General features: G+C 40.1%; 1 protein-coding gene across 2 annotated transcripts; it reads left to right on the plus strand.

The window, feature by feature from the left end:
• Positions 1 to 470: 470 nt before the first annotated feature.
• DDX59 (DEAD-box helicase 59) lies at positions 471 to 17,318 on the plus strand. Of its 2 annotated transcripts, XM_019530680.1 has the most exons (8): positions 471 to 523; positions 5,236 to 6,074; positions 12,713 to 12,880; positions 13,653 to 13,742; positions 14,365 to 14,616; positions 15,331 to 15,483; positions 16,411 to 16,539; positions 16,816 to 17,318. In XM_019530680.1, exons 2-8 carry the CDS (start codon positions 5,247 to 5,249, stop codon positions 17,077 to 17,079), a joined length of 1,884 nt encoding a protein of 627 aa, XP_019386225.1. In that variant the 5' UTR covers positions 471 to 523; positions 5,236 to 5,246; the 3' UTR covers positions 17,080 to 17,318. The 2 variants fall into 2 exon arrangements, with proteins under 2 accessions (XP_019386225.1, XP_019386226.1); XM_019530681.1 differs by lacking the exon at positions 13,653 to 13,742 and having other exon boundaries at positions 16,816 to 17,079.
• Positions 17,319 to 17,521: the final 203 nt, after the last annotated feature.

Consider the following 17,521-nt stretch of genomic DNA (forward strand, 5'->3'; position numbering starts at 1 on the left):
TACAGAGATTGTAGCAGCAATTGTAAAGTCAGCACCAGCCCACTGAAAAACTTGAGAAGAGTAAAACAGGGAGTCCTGTAAAGCCGGTGTCTCTGGAGCCGGCCGTGCCTGGGGCAGCGACCTGCTGCCAGCCCAGGGCAATTTGCAGGGCAGCGCGTCCTCCAAGCAGAGATCCCAACAGCCTACTAAATGTAGCACTGGGAACCGCTGTTACCAGGCCACCTTATCCGCCGGCGGTTCAAGGCCCAGCCTTTCTTCTTTTAAAAAACCGATGACACAGAAGGCTTCAAAACAAAATGGGAAGTAGCAGCCGGACGGATCTCTAGAAACGCCCCCCTTCCCCTTCTGCGCCGGCCCGCCCGCGCCACTTTCCTGCTCCTTATTCTCCGCGTCCCTTCCCGTCACGTTCCCAGCCTGCCAGCACACTTTGGTTTCCATCGCCGCCCGCGCCGCCTTTGGCAACTCAACCCTGCGGCGGCGCCGCCATTTTCTCAGCCGAGTGCGGGGCGGCGGGACGCTCCCGGTACGTTACGTGACGTTGCGTTCCCCAGCAACCGCTCCCTGCGTGTGGAGCGCCTCCGGGGCACCCTGCTGCTTCTGCGGGGCGGGTGCGTGGCCGCGGGCCGGCCTGGTAGTCCAGGCCGGCGCCCGGGTTGGGGCAGGAAAGGACCTGGGGGGCAGCCACGGGCCGCGGAGGCCGAAGCGCGGCTGGGCCGGCGTGGGCTGCTTGTGCTGAAAGATGCAGCTTCCCTCCCCAGCCGTAGAGGATCACAGGGCTGGGAGGGAACTGAGCAACATTGCCAGGTCTTAAATGTGAAACAATTGCATTCGAACCTCGAAATCCTCTTATTTGTTGAAAAAAAACTATCATGCACTAGAAATTATGTAGACTAATATGCAAATAAGAATGCAAATTAGTCTTTTTATTTAGTTTCTATTGCACACTAAGGGTCAGTGAGTGAGAACCGGGTCATCCAAGTTGAAGCATTTATTTTGAGGCAAGCACTCACAAGAAATTGCTGACCGCAAAATACTTACCTGGCAGGGGCAACGGCATGTATCTGGGTTCACGAAGGCAGATTTCTTTAAGCATTCCTGGGGATAACTCTGCTGGTGTGGTTTAGTACCCGCCGAGGTGTTGGGGCTTAAAGCTCGCTTTATGGAAATGGGAAGCGCCTCCCTAGCTTGCTTCTGTGGCCCTATGGCTGAGGGCAAGTGAAACTTGAGGGCATCCGAACCCCAAGCCTCTGGGCTTGGGCATGCACGTAGGATGCCCGCCAAAAGATGTTGGTAACATCTGGAACCCCTGGTGGGGGTAGAGGATGTTTTTCAGTGGTAGTGCCATTTATGGTTCTGGACTGACTCATGGATTTGGACTTGATTTGACTTGGAACATGAAAAATTTCTTAGAAAAAAAAAGTTGGCTCAGATTGAGTGTCTTGGCCTTTTGTGGGCTAAGATCAAGTGGGGGCATCTGAATCCCAAAACTACTGGGCTTGGGCCTGCTTGTAGGAACCCCGCCAAATGCTTTGGAAACATCTGAAGCCCCGGGTGGGAATGGGGGGATGGAATTTTGCCGGTAGTATGGCCATATAGGGTTCTTGAATGACTCATGGATTTGGAATTGATTTGGCTTGGAACATGAAACATTTTCCATAATAATAATAATAATAAAGTCTGGCCTTTTGGCTCAGATCAAGTGTAGACCAGATTGGCTTCTCGGCCTTGTGTGGGCTAAGATTAAGTGTGGGGGCAACTGAATCCCAAGACCTCCAGGGCTTGGGTCTGCATGTAGGATGCCTGCCAATGGATTTGGGAGTATCTGAAGTTCTGGGGTGAGAGCCTGGGATGGAAGATGCTGGCTGGTTGTAGGTTGTACATGGTGTTTGGAATGATTGAATTCTGCCTGCTTAATTGATAGGATTTGTAACTGATTTGACCTAGAACATGAAATATATTAATAAAAAAAAAACACAACCCAAAAGTTGTTTAAGAACCCCTGAGAGTGACTTGGGTTTTACAAATGCTGTATCAATTAACTGCCTCAGAATTATTGTTCATTTTGAATACTTTTACCATTATTGATTGTACGTTGTAGAATGGTTGAAATTATTGTACAAATACAATATTTATCATACACCTGGCAACACAGGTACTGAAATGCAGTGTCCATGAGGCCCAAGATATCCTAGCTGAAATCACTTGGTTTTCATCTGAAATACCTTGGGGTTTGCATGTAATTTTAGGTCTTTTGGAAGAAAACATCATGCTTTTGTCAAAACACAGACGCTGTTTATGAAAAAAGTGGCTGACTTGAAAAGATTTTCAAGCTAAAGGACAGAGTATTCTATCCATGTCATTATGCTGTATAGCATTACTTACCGCTGACAGCACACATCTGTTGTATATGTTTCCTTAATAATTAATATGCTTTAAAGGGATTTTATAGAGGAGGAATTGGTTTAAATGCCACTAAAGAATTAATATTCAGAGGTTTTGTTTCCATTTCTGTTAATGATTCACTGTGTGGTTGATCTTCACAACTTCATTTAAACTATTTGTGCAGACATTTTTCCGGTTGTATAGAATTAGGGCAAAGAGTCCTTTATCTGATGTCTGTATTGTAAGATTTACTTAAACTGCTTTGAGGTGTGTAAGCATAAGGTTCTGCATATGCACTGGATTTTTTTTTTTTTTACAGTAAGAGAATAATATTTTGTAAATAAAATGTAGGTAGGCATACAAAATATTAATTTTGAAAACATATCCGTTTGCTTTGCATATAGGCATACAGACTGTCTGACTTTTGAAACAAAATGCCAAAGCAGAAATTTTAAGAGATCATGGAGTGAAGTCAAGCACTAGATAACTAGAAAGTTCAGAGTACCAGAATTTTAGATAGTGCATGCAAACTTAAGTCTTGTGCAAGCACTAGATCAGTGGTCTCCAAAGTGGGGTGCACAAGACGATCCATTGGGGTGTGGGAAGAAAATATTAGAAATTCTATTTCTATTTCTATTTATATAAATATACATATATTGGGGGTGCGTGCTCAAAAAATTTTTACTGATAGCGGTGCGTGAATATAAATATACATATATTGGGGGTGCGTGCTCAAAAAATTTTTACTGATAGCGGTGCGTGAATATAAATATACATATATTGGGGGTGCGTGCTCAAAAAATTTTTACTGATAGCGGTGCGTGAATATAAATATACATATATTGGGGGTGCGTGCTCAAAAATTTTTACTGGTGGGGTGCGTGCTCAAAAAAGTTTGGAATGCCAGAAATAAGGTAACTCATTCGGTTTTGTTCCTTGTGGATAGGTAATACAAGACTGTCTATAACTGATTTTATACAAATTTAAAGTCTTTGCTCTAGACCTTAGTGATGTTTCAGCTTCTTAAGAAATTATATTGATTTTTAAGCAGATTATAAGCAAAACAAATCATGTTTCTGTAACCCCAGTCTTGGAAGCAACTAAACTTTCCAAAAAAGTCAACTTGAGGCACACAATCAGAATGCAAAATTTCATTGCATTTGTTAAAACTTTGGCAAAGTAATAACCAATTGAAACAGCGTCTACTAATGGAAATGTTAGATAATGTTACACATTAGGTAAAATCATATATTGGCTATAATTATTTTATAACATGGTCCTTATTTTTAAAAATAGTTTTGCATGTTAATAGTGTTTTTAAAACCTGTAAGTTCATATGTATTTTTGTATTCAACTAGCCCAATAGGGTGAATAAAATCTAGGCAAAATTTTTTCACATAAATTATTTTCAGTTATACATTCTAATATTATAAAAGTCTAAGTCTGTCTGTCTGTCTGTCGTGCTTTATTCATGCTCTGATCAGAATGCGAACAAATGTTCGAACAGGAGCTGGTGGCGGTGGAGCGCTGCCATGATGACAGGGACATGGGATTGGGGGGCAAGGCCTTGCCCGCCCTCCTCCCCTGCTCCCTGCAGGCGAGGGCAAAGAGCGGCTGGAACAGGGGGAGCCCTTGCATGAGATGCTTACAGGGGAGGGGGATGGGATGAGCCTAAATACTAGGGGTGCACCAATAAGGATTTTTTTGTCCAATACCGATGGCTGATTATTAACCAGCCATATTGGCCGATACTGATCCGATTGCCAATATGCATCCTGGCAGCTTGGAGACCAACATCTGGCTGGTAACTCTGTAAGGAGGAATGGGGTGTGGTGGGGGCAGGTTGCCTGCTTTACCCCACCACCGCTTGCCACCCTGCCCCCAGCTGCCTTGAGTGCAGCCTCGGCCCAACCCCCACTCCAGGAAGAGGCTGGTGCAGCCCCCAAGCTTGCAGCAGGCAGCCTGCCCTTGCTCTGTGCACAAATATGGGGGGCATGTGCCCCCATTCCTCCCCCGGGGGTGCGCTCAGCGGTGGGAGCTGCCCACCTTGTGTACCTGGACAAGCCACCTGCACCCTGCCCCCCGGCCCGGCTGGGTGTTGCCTTACCCAGCCCCAGCCTCGCTCCCTCATCATGAGGGTCTCGATTTATACCTTGCCATGCCCCTTCCCTCCACAGACTTATCAGCAGGAGGTTGCTCTCCAAGCTGCCAGGCTGCATTACTGGCTATACACATGCATGTTGCATTTATCCATGACACTGTGAGCCAGGTCCTCCAAAAACCAATTGCCAATAACGTCTTTTTTCTTTTATTAGTGCTGATACGATATGGACCAATATATTGGTGCACTTTTAGTAAATATTCAGCACCTGAAGTTTAGGCTACTGCAGAAGTCTTGGATTACAGTTTAAGCATACCCATAGGGATAGAAGGATGGTAATTAGGATGAAGGTGCCAAATGAGGTGCGAAGTGTCAGATTCCTAGTAGGCAATTTGGTCTGAATGTGATTAGGTAATGGGAATGCAGATAATAGGGTGTCATGCTGTTTGAAATAAGAATCAATTTCATGTTCAAGGTGGAAAGTTTAGTACTGTGTATCCGGATGACATCACAAGGTTATTGGACATAAATATTTTCAATTCTGGTGTTATAGAAAGGCAAAGAACCATCAAGTGTATTGGCTCCTAAGGCTTTTAGTACTGCACTCTGAGTTAAAGCAACTCTTAACTAACTCTTGGGTACATGGGATATGATGAGTCAGTGTCTTGCCATTTAGTTATTTTTCTTGGTTAAGCTATTACCAATAAGCTAAGACAATGCACTTTTAATAATTACAGTTTTTTTCTTCACAGACTATAGAACAATGTTTGTGCCAAGGTCTCTCAAAGTCAAGAGGAATGCTGACGATGACAAAAGCTGCACTGCTAAGAAAAATAAGTCCTTGTCTGGAGAACCCTACTTAGAGGAGGTTACAGACTTTAGTGATGTTAAGTCAGCTATTAAAGAAACTTCTGCTTCTGGACATCATTTATGTAAAACAGTAGAAGAATGCGCAAAGCCACATACTTCTCCATGTTCAGACTTTCACCTTACTGATACATCTTTGGGAGGAGGCAACCAAAATGCTGATGGAGACGGCTCTAATGTGGAAGAACCCATAAAATCTTTTAGCAAATCTCAGCGTTGGGCAGAACCTGGAGAACCTATATGTATCGTTTGTGGTCGGTATGGGGAATATATCTGTGATAAAACAGATGAAGATGTTTGTAGCTTGGAATGCAAAGCCAAACACCTTTTGCATGTTAAGGAAAAAGAAGAATGGTTAAAATCTGATGGGGTTATGAAACCTGAATCTCAAAAAGAAACTTTGCTTGACATCCCTTATGTCTATAAAGAACATCCCTTTATTTTAAGTCTACAGGAGGACCAAATTGAGAACGTTAAACTGCAGTTAGGTATTGCTGTTCTGGGTCAAGGTGTTCCAAGACCTATTATAGAGTTTGAACACTGTGGTTTTCCCGAAATTTTAAACTATAATTTAAAGAAATCAGGCTATGAAGTTCCAACCCCTATCCAGATGCAGATGATTCCTGTTGGACTATCGGGAAGGGATATTGTGGCCAGTGCAGACACAGGATCAGGAAAAACAGCGGCCTTCCTGCTTCCAGTTATTATTAAAGCTTTGGAAGAGGTAATGAAAGTTTAGGTATATTTTCAGAACAAATTGGCCAAGTATAATGACTCCAGAGCCCTCAATGTAATTTACAAACTGCAGCAATCTCTAGTGAAGCTCATTGGTTTATTTTGCATTTTAAAGGGTCTTTATATTTCTAATTAACATTTTCTAGTTTAGTGGACAGGAAATATAATTTGTTCACTGGCATTAGCAGATACATTGTTTTCTTTTGTTCTTAGAAGTAACTTTCTCAAAGTACATTTATGATATTTTTCCTAACTGTTTTTTCAACTTTCTGGGTACTTTGCAATTGCAGCTGATATCCCATCATTCATTGTTCAGTGCCATCAGATATGTGGGGGTGGTAAAGAGGTTTCTGGCATTCATTCAGCTTCACAGATTAATCTTCCTGGGATATCTTAAGACAGTCATTAAGCAGCTAGATGACTTCAGGGAATAAGATATTTTTAAACATTTGAAACACATTTCTGTGCTTATTGCTTCCTACACCCTCACTAGTGGGAGGTGGCCAGTATGTGTAGCTCAGTATGCATTTCAGTAGTTTTTGCTTGAGTATTAATCTTGGGGATTAACATACAAGTTAAGTTAAAATAGACTAACCGACTGTTCAATGTTTCATAACTGAATAATGTTTCATATTGCAGATCTTGAAGTGCTGGGTGATCTTTCATACAATTATATGCCTCAGTTCCAAGGTGCCAGATGATAAATTTTCAATGTAGATCATTCTTTGAACACTAATATTTTTATAGGTTTAAATTCACCTGTCTATAACCAGATTTTTTGTTTTTAACATACTATGACGTACATATAGCCCAATGACTTTGCTTATGCCGTCTGAGAAACTTTAGTTTACTTGTCACTGTGCTATTAGGATAGTAACTATAGGCTATTATGGGTGAGAGTGGAATGGAAGCAGAATAGTTTTTCAAGTAGTGCTGGCAGTTCTGGGTTGGACAGTTCCTAATGCACCAGAATCTTACTAGAATTTTCCTTCAAATGGGAGAAGATACTGAGTGTCTTAACCATATGTTTGCACAAATCTAGAAATTATTTTGGGGGCTGTAAAGGGGAAGAATTAAGCCTGGTTAAGTCACTGACTATGCCAGTGCAATGTATTCTCTCTCAGCTACCTTTTACTGTCATCAGCGGTGATCCCTCATGATTGAGGATTATCACTCATGGGTCAAGTAAAGGGTTGTAAATGAGTCCATTGATGGCTAAAAAGGCTGATGTTTAGAGCCACAGACTCTCTGGCAAATGCCACAGGTGGTGGTTAAAGGGAGGGTCGGACCATGGATTTCTCAGTCTTGTTTCCTTTTCTTCTGTTTCTGTTATTTCTTTGCCCTCCAGGGAGAGCTGGTTTTCCTCAAAGTAAGATGTACCCTCTCTCACAAGGCATCGCCACGTAGCCCTGTCCCAGGCTACTTTTTTCCCAAGTTGTGGTATCAATGTCACACTTCTTAATGTTTGCCTTGATGGTGTCCTTGAAGTTTTTTCTCTGGCGTCTGCATGTCCTTTGTCCTTGGCTGAATGGGGAGTATAGCATTTTTTTTGGTAACTGTGCATCAAGCATGTTCATGCAGTGCCTTGTCCACTGCAGCTGATGTTGAATAATCAGTGTTTCCATACTAATGGTAGTATCGGTGAGACACTGGCATTTGTGCGACAGTCTTCTGTGTGTGCACCAACAGTGCAGTCATTGGCATACTGAAGCTCCACAATTGAAGCTGAAGTAACTTTGGTTTTGGCATGGAGGTGGGAGATTGAAAAGGTTCCCATCCATCCTGTACTCCATGCCATATGGAAGATGGTCATGGATGAGCATCTTGGACTGCAAGAAAGTTCGAAAACAAAAGTGGGCAATCATACAGCCCTGCTTGACGCAAGTTCCAATTGCAAAGGGTTCCGTAGTGGAGCAGCTGTATAAGGTGGAGACAGTCATGTAGTCATGAAGGAGTATTAAGATGGTGATAATTTTCCCTGGGCAGCCAAGCTTTGATTAGATCGTCCATAGAGCCTCATGGTTAACAGAATCAAAGGCTTTGGTCAAATCAGTAAAGGACATATACAGTTCCTGGTGTTGTTCTTGTCATTTTTCCTGGATCTGCTGGGCTGCAAAAATCATGTCCATGGTGCCTCTTGGTGGTCTGAAGCTGCAGAGAGATGCAGGAAGGATTTCTGCAGCAAGAGGGAGCAGTTGGTTAAGCAGAATTTGAGTGAGGCTCTTCCCAGGGATGGAGAGGAGGGCAATACCTTGATAGTTTTCACAGGCAGTCTTATCTCCCTTTTTAAAAATAATTACATTGGCATTCCTTAGGTCAGCGGGAGTTTCCTTAGTGTTCCAGATCATGTGTGGTCATAGTTTCCCCACCAACTCTGAAGATCTTTTGTTTTTCGTCATCTGTTTTAGCACCTTGTGAATTCTTCAGAGGTTGGTGGACTGGCAAGTGCTTCCCTTATTAGATGCTATGGGATAGATGTGTTTTCAATTTGGGAGCTTTTGGTAGTGCTCCTTTCAGCAGTTTTTTATGGACTCATTGTCTTTGAGGAGTGTACTGCTTTCTTCAGTTTTAAGTGAGGTGAATCTGCTAGAGCTTGGTCTGTACACAGCCTTGATTGCCTTTATTAAGCTCTGCAATGATTGTCAATACATGTAGGGTTTCTTTCACCTTTTCTTCCCATCATTTTTTAATTTTATTTCTTGAATCATCCTCAGGGCTTCAGCTTTAAGCTGTCAAAAAATTCCCTGCTTCTGACTGGGCGTAGGATGATTTTGCCTGTCACAGAAAGCTTTCTCTTCAGGTTGAGAAGGTCTTTGAACTCAGCATTGTTTTCATCAAACTAGTCCTGACGGAATTGGATGATAAAGCCAAATGATTCCGTGTAAGCCTCATGCATGGTCTCTTTTAGAACTTGCCAGTCTTCCTTAACACAAGTGTTATCATTTTCAGTCCTAAGATTGGTGAGTTTCTTTCTAAGATTTGTTTGGTGTCTGTGTATCTGAAGGCATTTGATGTTGTACTCTCTTTGGACTGATTTGGGTTGCTTTTGATGTTTCAGTGCAACTCTAGTGGACATGATTCATCTCACTAAGCAAAGATCGGTCTAGCAGTCATTGTCTCTCCTCATAACATGTGATATGAATGTTTTTTATATCACATGCTCTTTTGATGACTTAGTTGAGGAGATGCCATCTTTTCGACCTGGGGTGTTGCCGTGTTGTTTTGTACCTGTCACGTTGTCTGAAGATAGTGTTAGTAGTGACAAGGGTCATGCTCTGCACATTTACTGACTAAGAGGATGCCATTGGAATTAGCCTTGCCCACTTCTTCCTTCTCAATGGTTCTCTTCCATATGTTAAAGTCTTGGCCAATTCTCATACTGAAATCTCCAAGGAGGAGGATCTTATTCTCTTTTGGGATGATAGTCAGGATTTCATCAAGGTTAGTGTAAAACTGTTCTTTCTGTTCTTCCTCAGCATTGTGGCACATGCAAGGATGATAATAACAAATGAATTGTTGGTCAGTTGAAGGTGGAGAATCATAAGCCAAATTCCCTGTTAATACCATCAGGGAATTTGGTCATTCAGCTAACAACCTGGTTCTTAATGGTGAAACCAGTGTTGTGTATTCACCTGTTGTTTGCAGGTTTCCCTTTGCAGAAGAACATATAGGCACCCCATCCTCCCTCAGATGGCCTTCATCTGCACGTTTGGTTTTGCTGAGAGCAATGATATTGATGCTGTATTGTGAGAGTTGTTGGGCGACAGCAACTGTTCTGTGTCCAGGTCTGTCACTGCTTGGGTTGTCTAGTAGAGTTCATACGTTCCAGGATGCAAAGGACATTTTCGTATTTTTACTTCAGTTTGAGTGATTCCCCTGGGTAAGATAAAGTGGGACCACCTATGTTTGGGGCACATTTTTTTAGCCATGTGGGGTGAGCAGAGGGGATCCTAAAAAGGATTGCTGAGTCATGATCACAGCTGCGAAGTCACCCTCCTGTCCCATTCCAAGGGTGAATCAACCAATGTGCGACTGCTGTGTGTATGTGGATCTATAACTAGGAACACCCAGCAATCCTTTCATCTGTCCCTGTCGCCACTCATCCATCACTGCAGGACTTTGTAGAGGTTATGGGTATTAGTAATTGGTTATTGTGGTAGATGATGGATCCAGTGGGAGAAGCCTGCATGTGATTTGCTTACTGCGCTTTGGCAACCACACGGATCTTGATGGTGGAGAAACTTGTGTCTAGTGGCAAGGAGATCCAAGACTGGGGTTACTTTTCCACTGCAGCTTTCATCTACCTCATAGCCATTGAGAAGCATGCCCTTTTCATCCACCTGCTCTACTGCTGAGGTATTTGTTTTTGGACTGCTCTTCCCGCTCCATGGACTGCCACCTTGACAGGGTGGAGAGGCTTGCATGCATTGATGACCCTAAGAGCAACACTGTCAGGAGTTTTGTACTCCTAGCAGGGTCACTCATGGTGGTAAGGTCAAAGATGAGGTATCAGATGAAGCGCAACCTTTTGTAAGCATATTGCAACACACTCTATGGCTATTGTAGCCGTGAAGCTTTAGGAGTAGTCATGGAATGGCTATTGTTTTGTCCTGGGCCTCTTGAGGATAAAGCAAAAGGGTGATGACAGTATAGGTTTACATGGATTAATAAAGCCCCCTGTTTTTTTTTTTAATGGTAAGCAGTATTTTGAATAAACACGATAGTCTACCGAGTAAAATAGATTCTTCTTTTTGTAAATAGTCTGCTCCTGGTAATGTTGGGGAAGACAAGCTAGATAAATACTATTTTTAGAATTAGACAATTGTAGACATTCTTATTTTACAGCTGTATTATTTATACTGTAAAATAAATGAAATTACAGTTCAGCATGTTGTCATACTTGTGCAAATAGTAATCAAGATAATTCTGCTTAGTTAATTCCTGGTTCTGTTATCTGCTAGTGTTGGAGAAAAATAATGATACATCTAAGAGTGTTGTTTTCTAGTGTTAATTCCTGGGTTGCTGTCTTTCTTTGGTATATTCTTCAAAATTAAGGAAAGCAATTAAAGGAAGATCTGAAGCATGTGAAAGTGAAAGCTTTAAATGGTAAAAATAAAAATAAAGTTAAACCACGTAAGTGACACAATCTGTTTTGATGTTTTATGAAAATGTAAATTCTGGGACTTATTTTCACTGACATTAAGGGCTTGCTATACCATTGGGCAGTGTAAAGTAGTTCTGAACTGAGCAAAAATTGCTCTATAGCAGGGGTGGGCAAAATGCCAGCCCAGGGCTGGATGCGGCCCACCAAGCCATTCTATCCGGCCTGCGGGGACCCTAAAAAAATTAGAAAATTAATATTAATCTGCCTTGGGTTGCCTGTCATGTGGCCCTCAATGGCTTGTCAAAACTCAGTAAGCGGCCCTCCGACCAAAATAACTGCCCGCCCCTGCTTTATACTGATGGTCAGAGCTGGTTAAATTGGACTTAGTGAATGAGAATTATATCTCTTTTAGATTAATATTGGGGTTGTTTTATTTTCTTTTAACTAGTTTGGTTTAGGCTGTATTCAGCGACGTACTGAAGCACATGCATACTAAGCATCTGAGCTGTACCACTGAAGTCAATGGGCCTCTTTACAAAGGCCTTGGGGTGGTGGTGGGGCACTTTAATTAGAGTGGCTCTTGGGAGCTGCTCTAATAAAAGAACCTGCAGCGTCTTGTATAGTCAGTGTCCCATGCTTCAAAATTGTGGCAGAGGTGCTTTAATTAAAGCTCATTTGACAACCTGTAGTTAAAGTGACCCCACCACCATTTTGAAGCATGGGGGTACTGAATACATGTGACGCCGAGGCTGCTGGAGTGTTTAACTGAGTCTGCTCCAACGTGCTGGGCACGTGGATAGGTACCGAAAAAGACTGTTCACATGCCTTAAAGTAATTAATGTTCTTCTAATTGGGGCCTCGGGTGTCCACTTTCCTCCACAGACATTACTGATACTGTTGTAGAATCTTCAGTTTCAAAACACCTTACAAAATAACGCTTATGTCAGGAAGGGAGATATGTTTGATTATTTTTATTTTAAGCAAAGAGGAAAGTGAGGTGAAAGGTTAAGTAATTTTTCCAGAGGCACAGAGGGATGTAGGTTTTAGGGATGAGAGAAAATTCAAGTCACGTGCTTAGATAATACTTCTCTTCTTTTTTTCTGTTTTACATTTTCAAGCCAGAGGCATGAACCCTTTTTTTGCTTTTGCAGTACATAATTCAGTGCATTACTAAATACTCAGCGATAGTTGCCCACAGCTGAAAATGTCCACGTTTTAAGACCCATTATCAATTGCTGTCCACTGGTATAAGCTGTTCCACATATTCTATAACTTGATAAATTAAAACAACACTGTGACAGTGCAAGCACAGTTACATTTAGTTTTGTTTGTAGAGGCTGAATGTTCTGGGGATAGATTTCTTCACTAGGTAGAATTACAGCTGCAACCCCTGACTTTGTTCTGTGAAAGGATGTTGTCACTAGCTATATAACTGTATTCACTATAAGGAGATTTGGGTTGAGAGGTTTTTGCCTAAGAAAGAAATAATTCTATCTTGGACAGAAGCATTCTTTGTCTTCTAGATTAAAACACCATCTGCACTTATTCTGACACCTACAAGAGAGCTAGCAATTCAGATAGAGAAACAAACCAAGGAGCTGATGACAGGTCTGCCAAACATGAGGACAGTTCTCTTGGTTGGAGGTTTACCATTACCGCCCCAGCTTCATCGCCTTAAACAAAGTGTTAAGGTAAGAACTGTTATATGAAGGAGTCTTGTGAAGAATGCTCTTTTTAAGTTGTGCACAGAATGTGAAAACTATCTGAAGACTCAATCTGAAGACTCAATCTTTGACTTAAATAAGAAGTGCATATTTTACACAGTGAATCTGATCTCTTACAAGTAAAGATTAGTTCTTGCTTATTTATAGAATATTCAATACTGTATAAATGAAAATAATTTTATGTACCTGTTTTGAGTGTTACACATTGGGGAAACACGTTTTTTTAAATCAGGGAAACAAGCTTTTGAAATCTAGAAATATATTTATGTATTTTGCAGCTTTCAAAGAGTAACATTTTCTGTTTTCTTAAATGAAAAAATATAATTTACAGTAGAAAGCATATTAGTTCCTTGACTGAAGGATATGTTCTTTTTCTGGCACAGTACACAGGCATTCATAAATTCTGTTAGAGGACTAAAGATTTAATTGACTTTCAGATATACACAATTTTGGAGAATCATGTACTTGAAACTCTGGAGTTTCAGTTCTTTTTTGCCTTGACACTTGAATTAAAAAAATGTTTATGATTATATTAATGTGCTATCCTTCACTAACTTGCCCATAATAGTCATTTGTCCATGATAATAATGGTTTACATCTTGAATTTGTATCCTCAAATGCTTGTGTATGTTAATGTAAAATATAGTAGTATATTTTCAAAGATGACATATAAATTGCACACAATTTTTAACTGATGTTAACTTAATTTTTCTAATGTTATGTTGCTTTCTTCTTTCAGGTTATAATAGCAACACCTGGAAGAATCTTAGATATTTTAAAACAAAGCTGTGTTCAGCTCCATGATATAAAAATCGTAGTTGTGGATGAAGTAAGTTTAGATGCATTTAAATACTGAAATTGGAAGCAAATGTTATCAAAATCTCATGAGAAGTGGCAATTATTAAAGCACTCTTAGTAGTACAGTTATATAGTAGCACTTAAAAATACAGGCCCTGATGCAGTAAAACACTTAAGCAAGTGCTTAACTCAAATATGTGTAGATCCAGTGACTTCATATGACTGTGCCATGTGCTTGATGTTTAGCATGTAGTTTAGTGATTTTCTGGATCATGGACATAATATCTTTATAAGTAGTTTAAGTGGGGGTGCTTGATTAACTCCATTAAATATGCAAAGTATTTATTTCCAGTATTAAAAAGTAAATGTATTATGTAAGAGATACCTGATTGACACACACCGAAGGCTGTAGTTAGTGTCCATTACTGATTGCTGGAGCAAAGGCTCTGCCATGGTGCCACATCAGCATGAACAGGTCCAGTGATTGTCTGTGTCTCTTCTTGGTTGTCTTCTGACTCCCCAGAAAGAGAGCTCATATTAGTGAGATGACAGGGTCAGCACACTAATTGTTTTCTGGCAGTTAAGGGTGCTCTTTGTTTACTTAAAGATTTTTAGGAACAATCACGCTGTCATAAATTAATATCTTTATTTAGGCTGATACCATGTTAAAGATGGGTTTCCAGCAACAGGTGCTGGATATTTTGGAAAACACCTCCACTGATCGTCAGACCATACTGGTTTCAGCCACAATTCCAGTAGGTATTGAGCAGTTGGCAAATCAGCTTCTTCAGCATCCTGTGAGAATAACTATTGGAGAAAAGAACCTGCCATGTGCCAATGTTCGTCAGATTATCTTGTGGGTAGAAGAACCATCTAAGAAGAAAAAACTATTTGAAATATTAAATGTAAGTATAGAATTTGGATTTTGTAAATATTACTTTGTAAATTATTATTATTGTTCTTGTTGTGTATAACAATTTAGATGGTTTTAAGTCTTGCCTATTTAATTCAAGTGGATGTTTGTGAATGAGAGAGGAGGGGGGTGACATACAGCAGGTATCAGTCCCACTGAGTGTAGAAATGTTTCTAATATGGTGCCTATTAAAACAAAAAGGCAGGAGTACTTTGTCATTTTAAATGCCATTTGAAAGATTGTAGAGGAGCCTTAACTTACTTTTTTTGGCCACAATCTAATGAAACTTTTCCAAAAAATCCAAGAAAAATCCTTGTGGACCTTAATCCTTTCACTATTTCAGGCTTTTCCAGCTTTTCCCTTGAACTGTAGAACCGTTTTTGTTTTTTTTTTTAATGTCACAAATACTTTTATATTTAAAATGCAATTTATTTATGAAAATATTGCCTATTGATTTACAAACAGTTGTTCCTGTGTGTATCTTGACGCATACACGTCCACAGGATTATGGCATAAGTCTTGTTCTTTCTTACTTGGAATTTAGAAATCCTTTTTTATGTAAATATGCTGCTTTATGTAAGTGTGCTTCTTGCAATATAATGTATCAAATATTAGAGTGAATGAATAACTAGAAATTAATAGTTGCTGTTGACCAGTAACAAATTGTAATTAAAGTAGTTTTATTAAATGTATTCTAATTTTACAGGATCAGAAACTCTTCAAGCCTCCAGTGTTGGTATTTGTAGACTGCAAGTTAGGAGCAGATCTGCTGAGTGATGCTGTTCATAAAATCACAGGGTTGCAGTCCATATCCATACATTCGGATAAGTCCCAAACCGAAAGAACTACTATACTGCAGGTTTGAACCAAGTCAGAAAGCTTTGTGTAACTATAAAATATTCTGCTTTATTTAAAAAAGATGATCAATTTGAGTTAGTAAAGTAGCCACCTTAACATGATCTACTATCTTGTAGTAAAGCTTCAGACTAGTACACAAAATTTGGAGTTTGGAATTGTTTTAAACTACAGACATTTTTTTTTCTTCAGAATGCTGTTTATTAGGGAGAAGAAACAGGATCTAATTCTGCCTTTTACTGCTGTGTTTTCACAGTGACTGGTAGAGTGTTTGGAGAACTGAAACAAAAGCACAGATTGCAGTGGCAGTAAAATTGATTTGTTTATTAATATACTCTTGAATATTTATTGCTTGGTTTGAAATGAGAATTTAAATGTTATCTTCATTTTGACTGTCGTTATTCTTTGCTCTTAACATCTTTTCAAGCAGTTTTCAGTGAATTTCCAAATTGTAGTTCTGTAGACCCTTATGAAATACAGCACACAGAAGGGCAGGGGCAGACAGTGGTTTATTTTTGGGAGGGGATGTGTTTTATTGGAGCTTAGCTTCAAGTATGGGCCATTTCCAATCTGGCCAGCACTGTTGCAGCCAGTCAGTGCTCCTCCCTTTAGTGCTGCCACTGGCACCAGTCATTTATCTTTGTTGCCATGCAGGCTTATTTTGCTGGGATCATTTGACCCCAGCAGACTTCTTGCTCCTTGGGCAGGGGGCTGGACCCGATGATCTTGTGAGGTCTCTTCCAGCCCTAATGTCTATGAAAATCCCTCATGTCAAAGCCTGCTGACTGCTGAAATTCCCCAGGCTATGGGCTGCCAAACCCTAGTAGGGCATTATTTTTCTTCAGCAATTGAATAATCTTGTTGGGCAAGTTATAATGCTGCATCCTGTACCTCCAGAGGATAAATGTAATTCTGGTCTTTTGTTTATCAGGGATTATTTCAAGCGAAGTATGAAGTTGTAGTAAGCACTGGAGTCCTTGGAAGAGGGCTTGATCTTGTCAATGTCAAACTGGTAGTAAATTTTGATATGCCCTCGAGTATGGATGAATATGTGCATCAGGTAAATATGTCTCTGTCTTAAGTATTGTGCAAGTCGCTTGTTAAAGAACAGTACAACCATGAGTACTTGGTTTAACCAGGTTTCGGTCTTATTAATGCATCCCAGTGGATTCTTACATTGTTGGTATGCTAGCTCTACATATATTGAGTTTTGGCTTAGCCATTTATGGAGCTGATGCAATTGTCTGACCAACACTATAAGTAAGGCAAATTTCTCCCATTTAGAGGGAGACATTAATATTGCTAATTTACATGAAATGTTACTTTTCATTTTCAGGTTGGAAGAGCAGGGAGATTGGGTCACAATGGAACAGCAATTACTTTTATAAATAACAACAGCAAGAAGCTTTTCTGGGATGTTGTGAAGAGAGTAAAACCAACTGGCACCATTCTTCCTCCACAGTTGCTAAATTCCCCTTATCTTCATGACCAAAAGAGAAGAGAACAACAGAGAATTAAACAGTTACAGAACAGTGTTGTAACAGGTGATAATCTTATGGACATTATTAGGAAACATGACAAAAGTAATCCTCAGAAGTAATTAATGTGACTATTTATTACTAAAATTTAATTTTTTGTAATTATAATTAAAGTTCTGTATTTCAGTAAAAAATTAAATGTTTATTTACATGATGGTTGGTACATATTTTTACATTTTTTTTAATGTGGAAAAATATCTGTTTCTTATTTATACCTCCAAAATACATTGGTTGGTTTAGAATTAAAGTAGTGTCTGCTTTAAAATGACAGCCTAAATTAAAAATCACATTAATGGCTGAACTTCCCTTAGTGCCTGGTGTTACTAGTAAAATTATTATAATTGATTAAGATTATTGAAAAAAATAACATTTGTATTTATTTCCTTGGGGGGCTACCAGTTTCTGTAATTTATCCACTTCTGCATATATAACACTTGATCTCAGCTGGATTTAAGCTGGTGATCTAGATTCTGAGCTTTTATACATTTATATAAATGCCTAATT

Source organism: Crocodylus porosus, unplaced genomic scaffold (assembly GCF_001723895.1).
Source record: "Crocodylus porosus isolate Cpor-Errol unplaced genomic scaffold, CroPor_comp1, whole genome shotgun sequence".
Taxonomy (NCBI): Eukaryota; Metazoa; Chordata; order Crocodylia; family Crocodylidae; genus Crocodylus; species Crocodylus porosus.

Excerpts from the sequence above, each read along its gene's own strand:
- DDX59 (XM_019530680.1), top strand. The coding sequence starts at position 5,247 with ATGTTTGTGCCAAGGTCTCTCAAAGTCAAGAGGAATGCTGACGATGAC. Across the intron at positions 12,881-13,652 it reads GCCTTAAACAAAGTGTTAAG|GTTATAATAGCAACACCTGG; the intron begins GTAAGAACTGTT and ends TTCTTCTTTCAG. Across the intron at positions 13,743-14,364 it reads AAATCGTAGTTGTGGATGAA|GCTGATACCATGTTAAAGAT; the intron begins GTAAGTTTAGAT and ends ATCTTTATTTAG.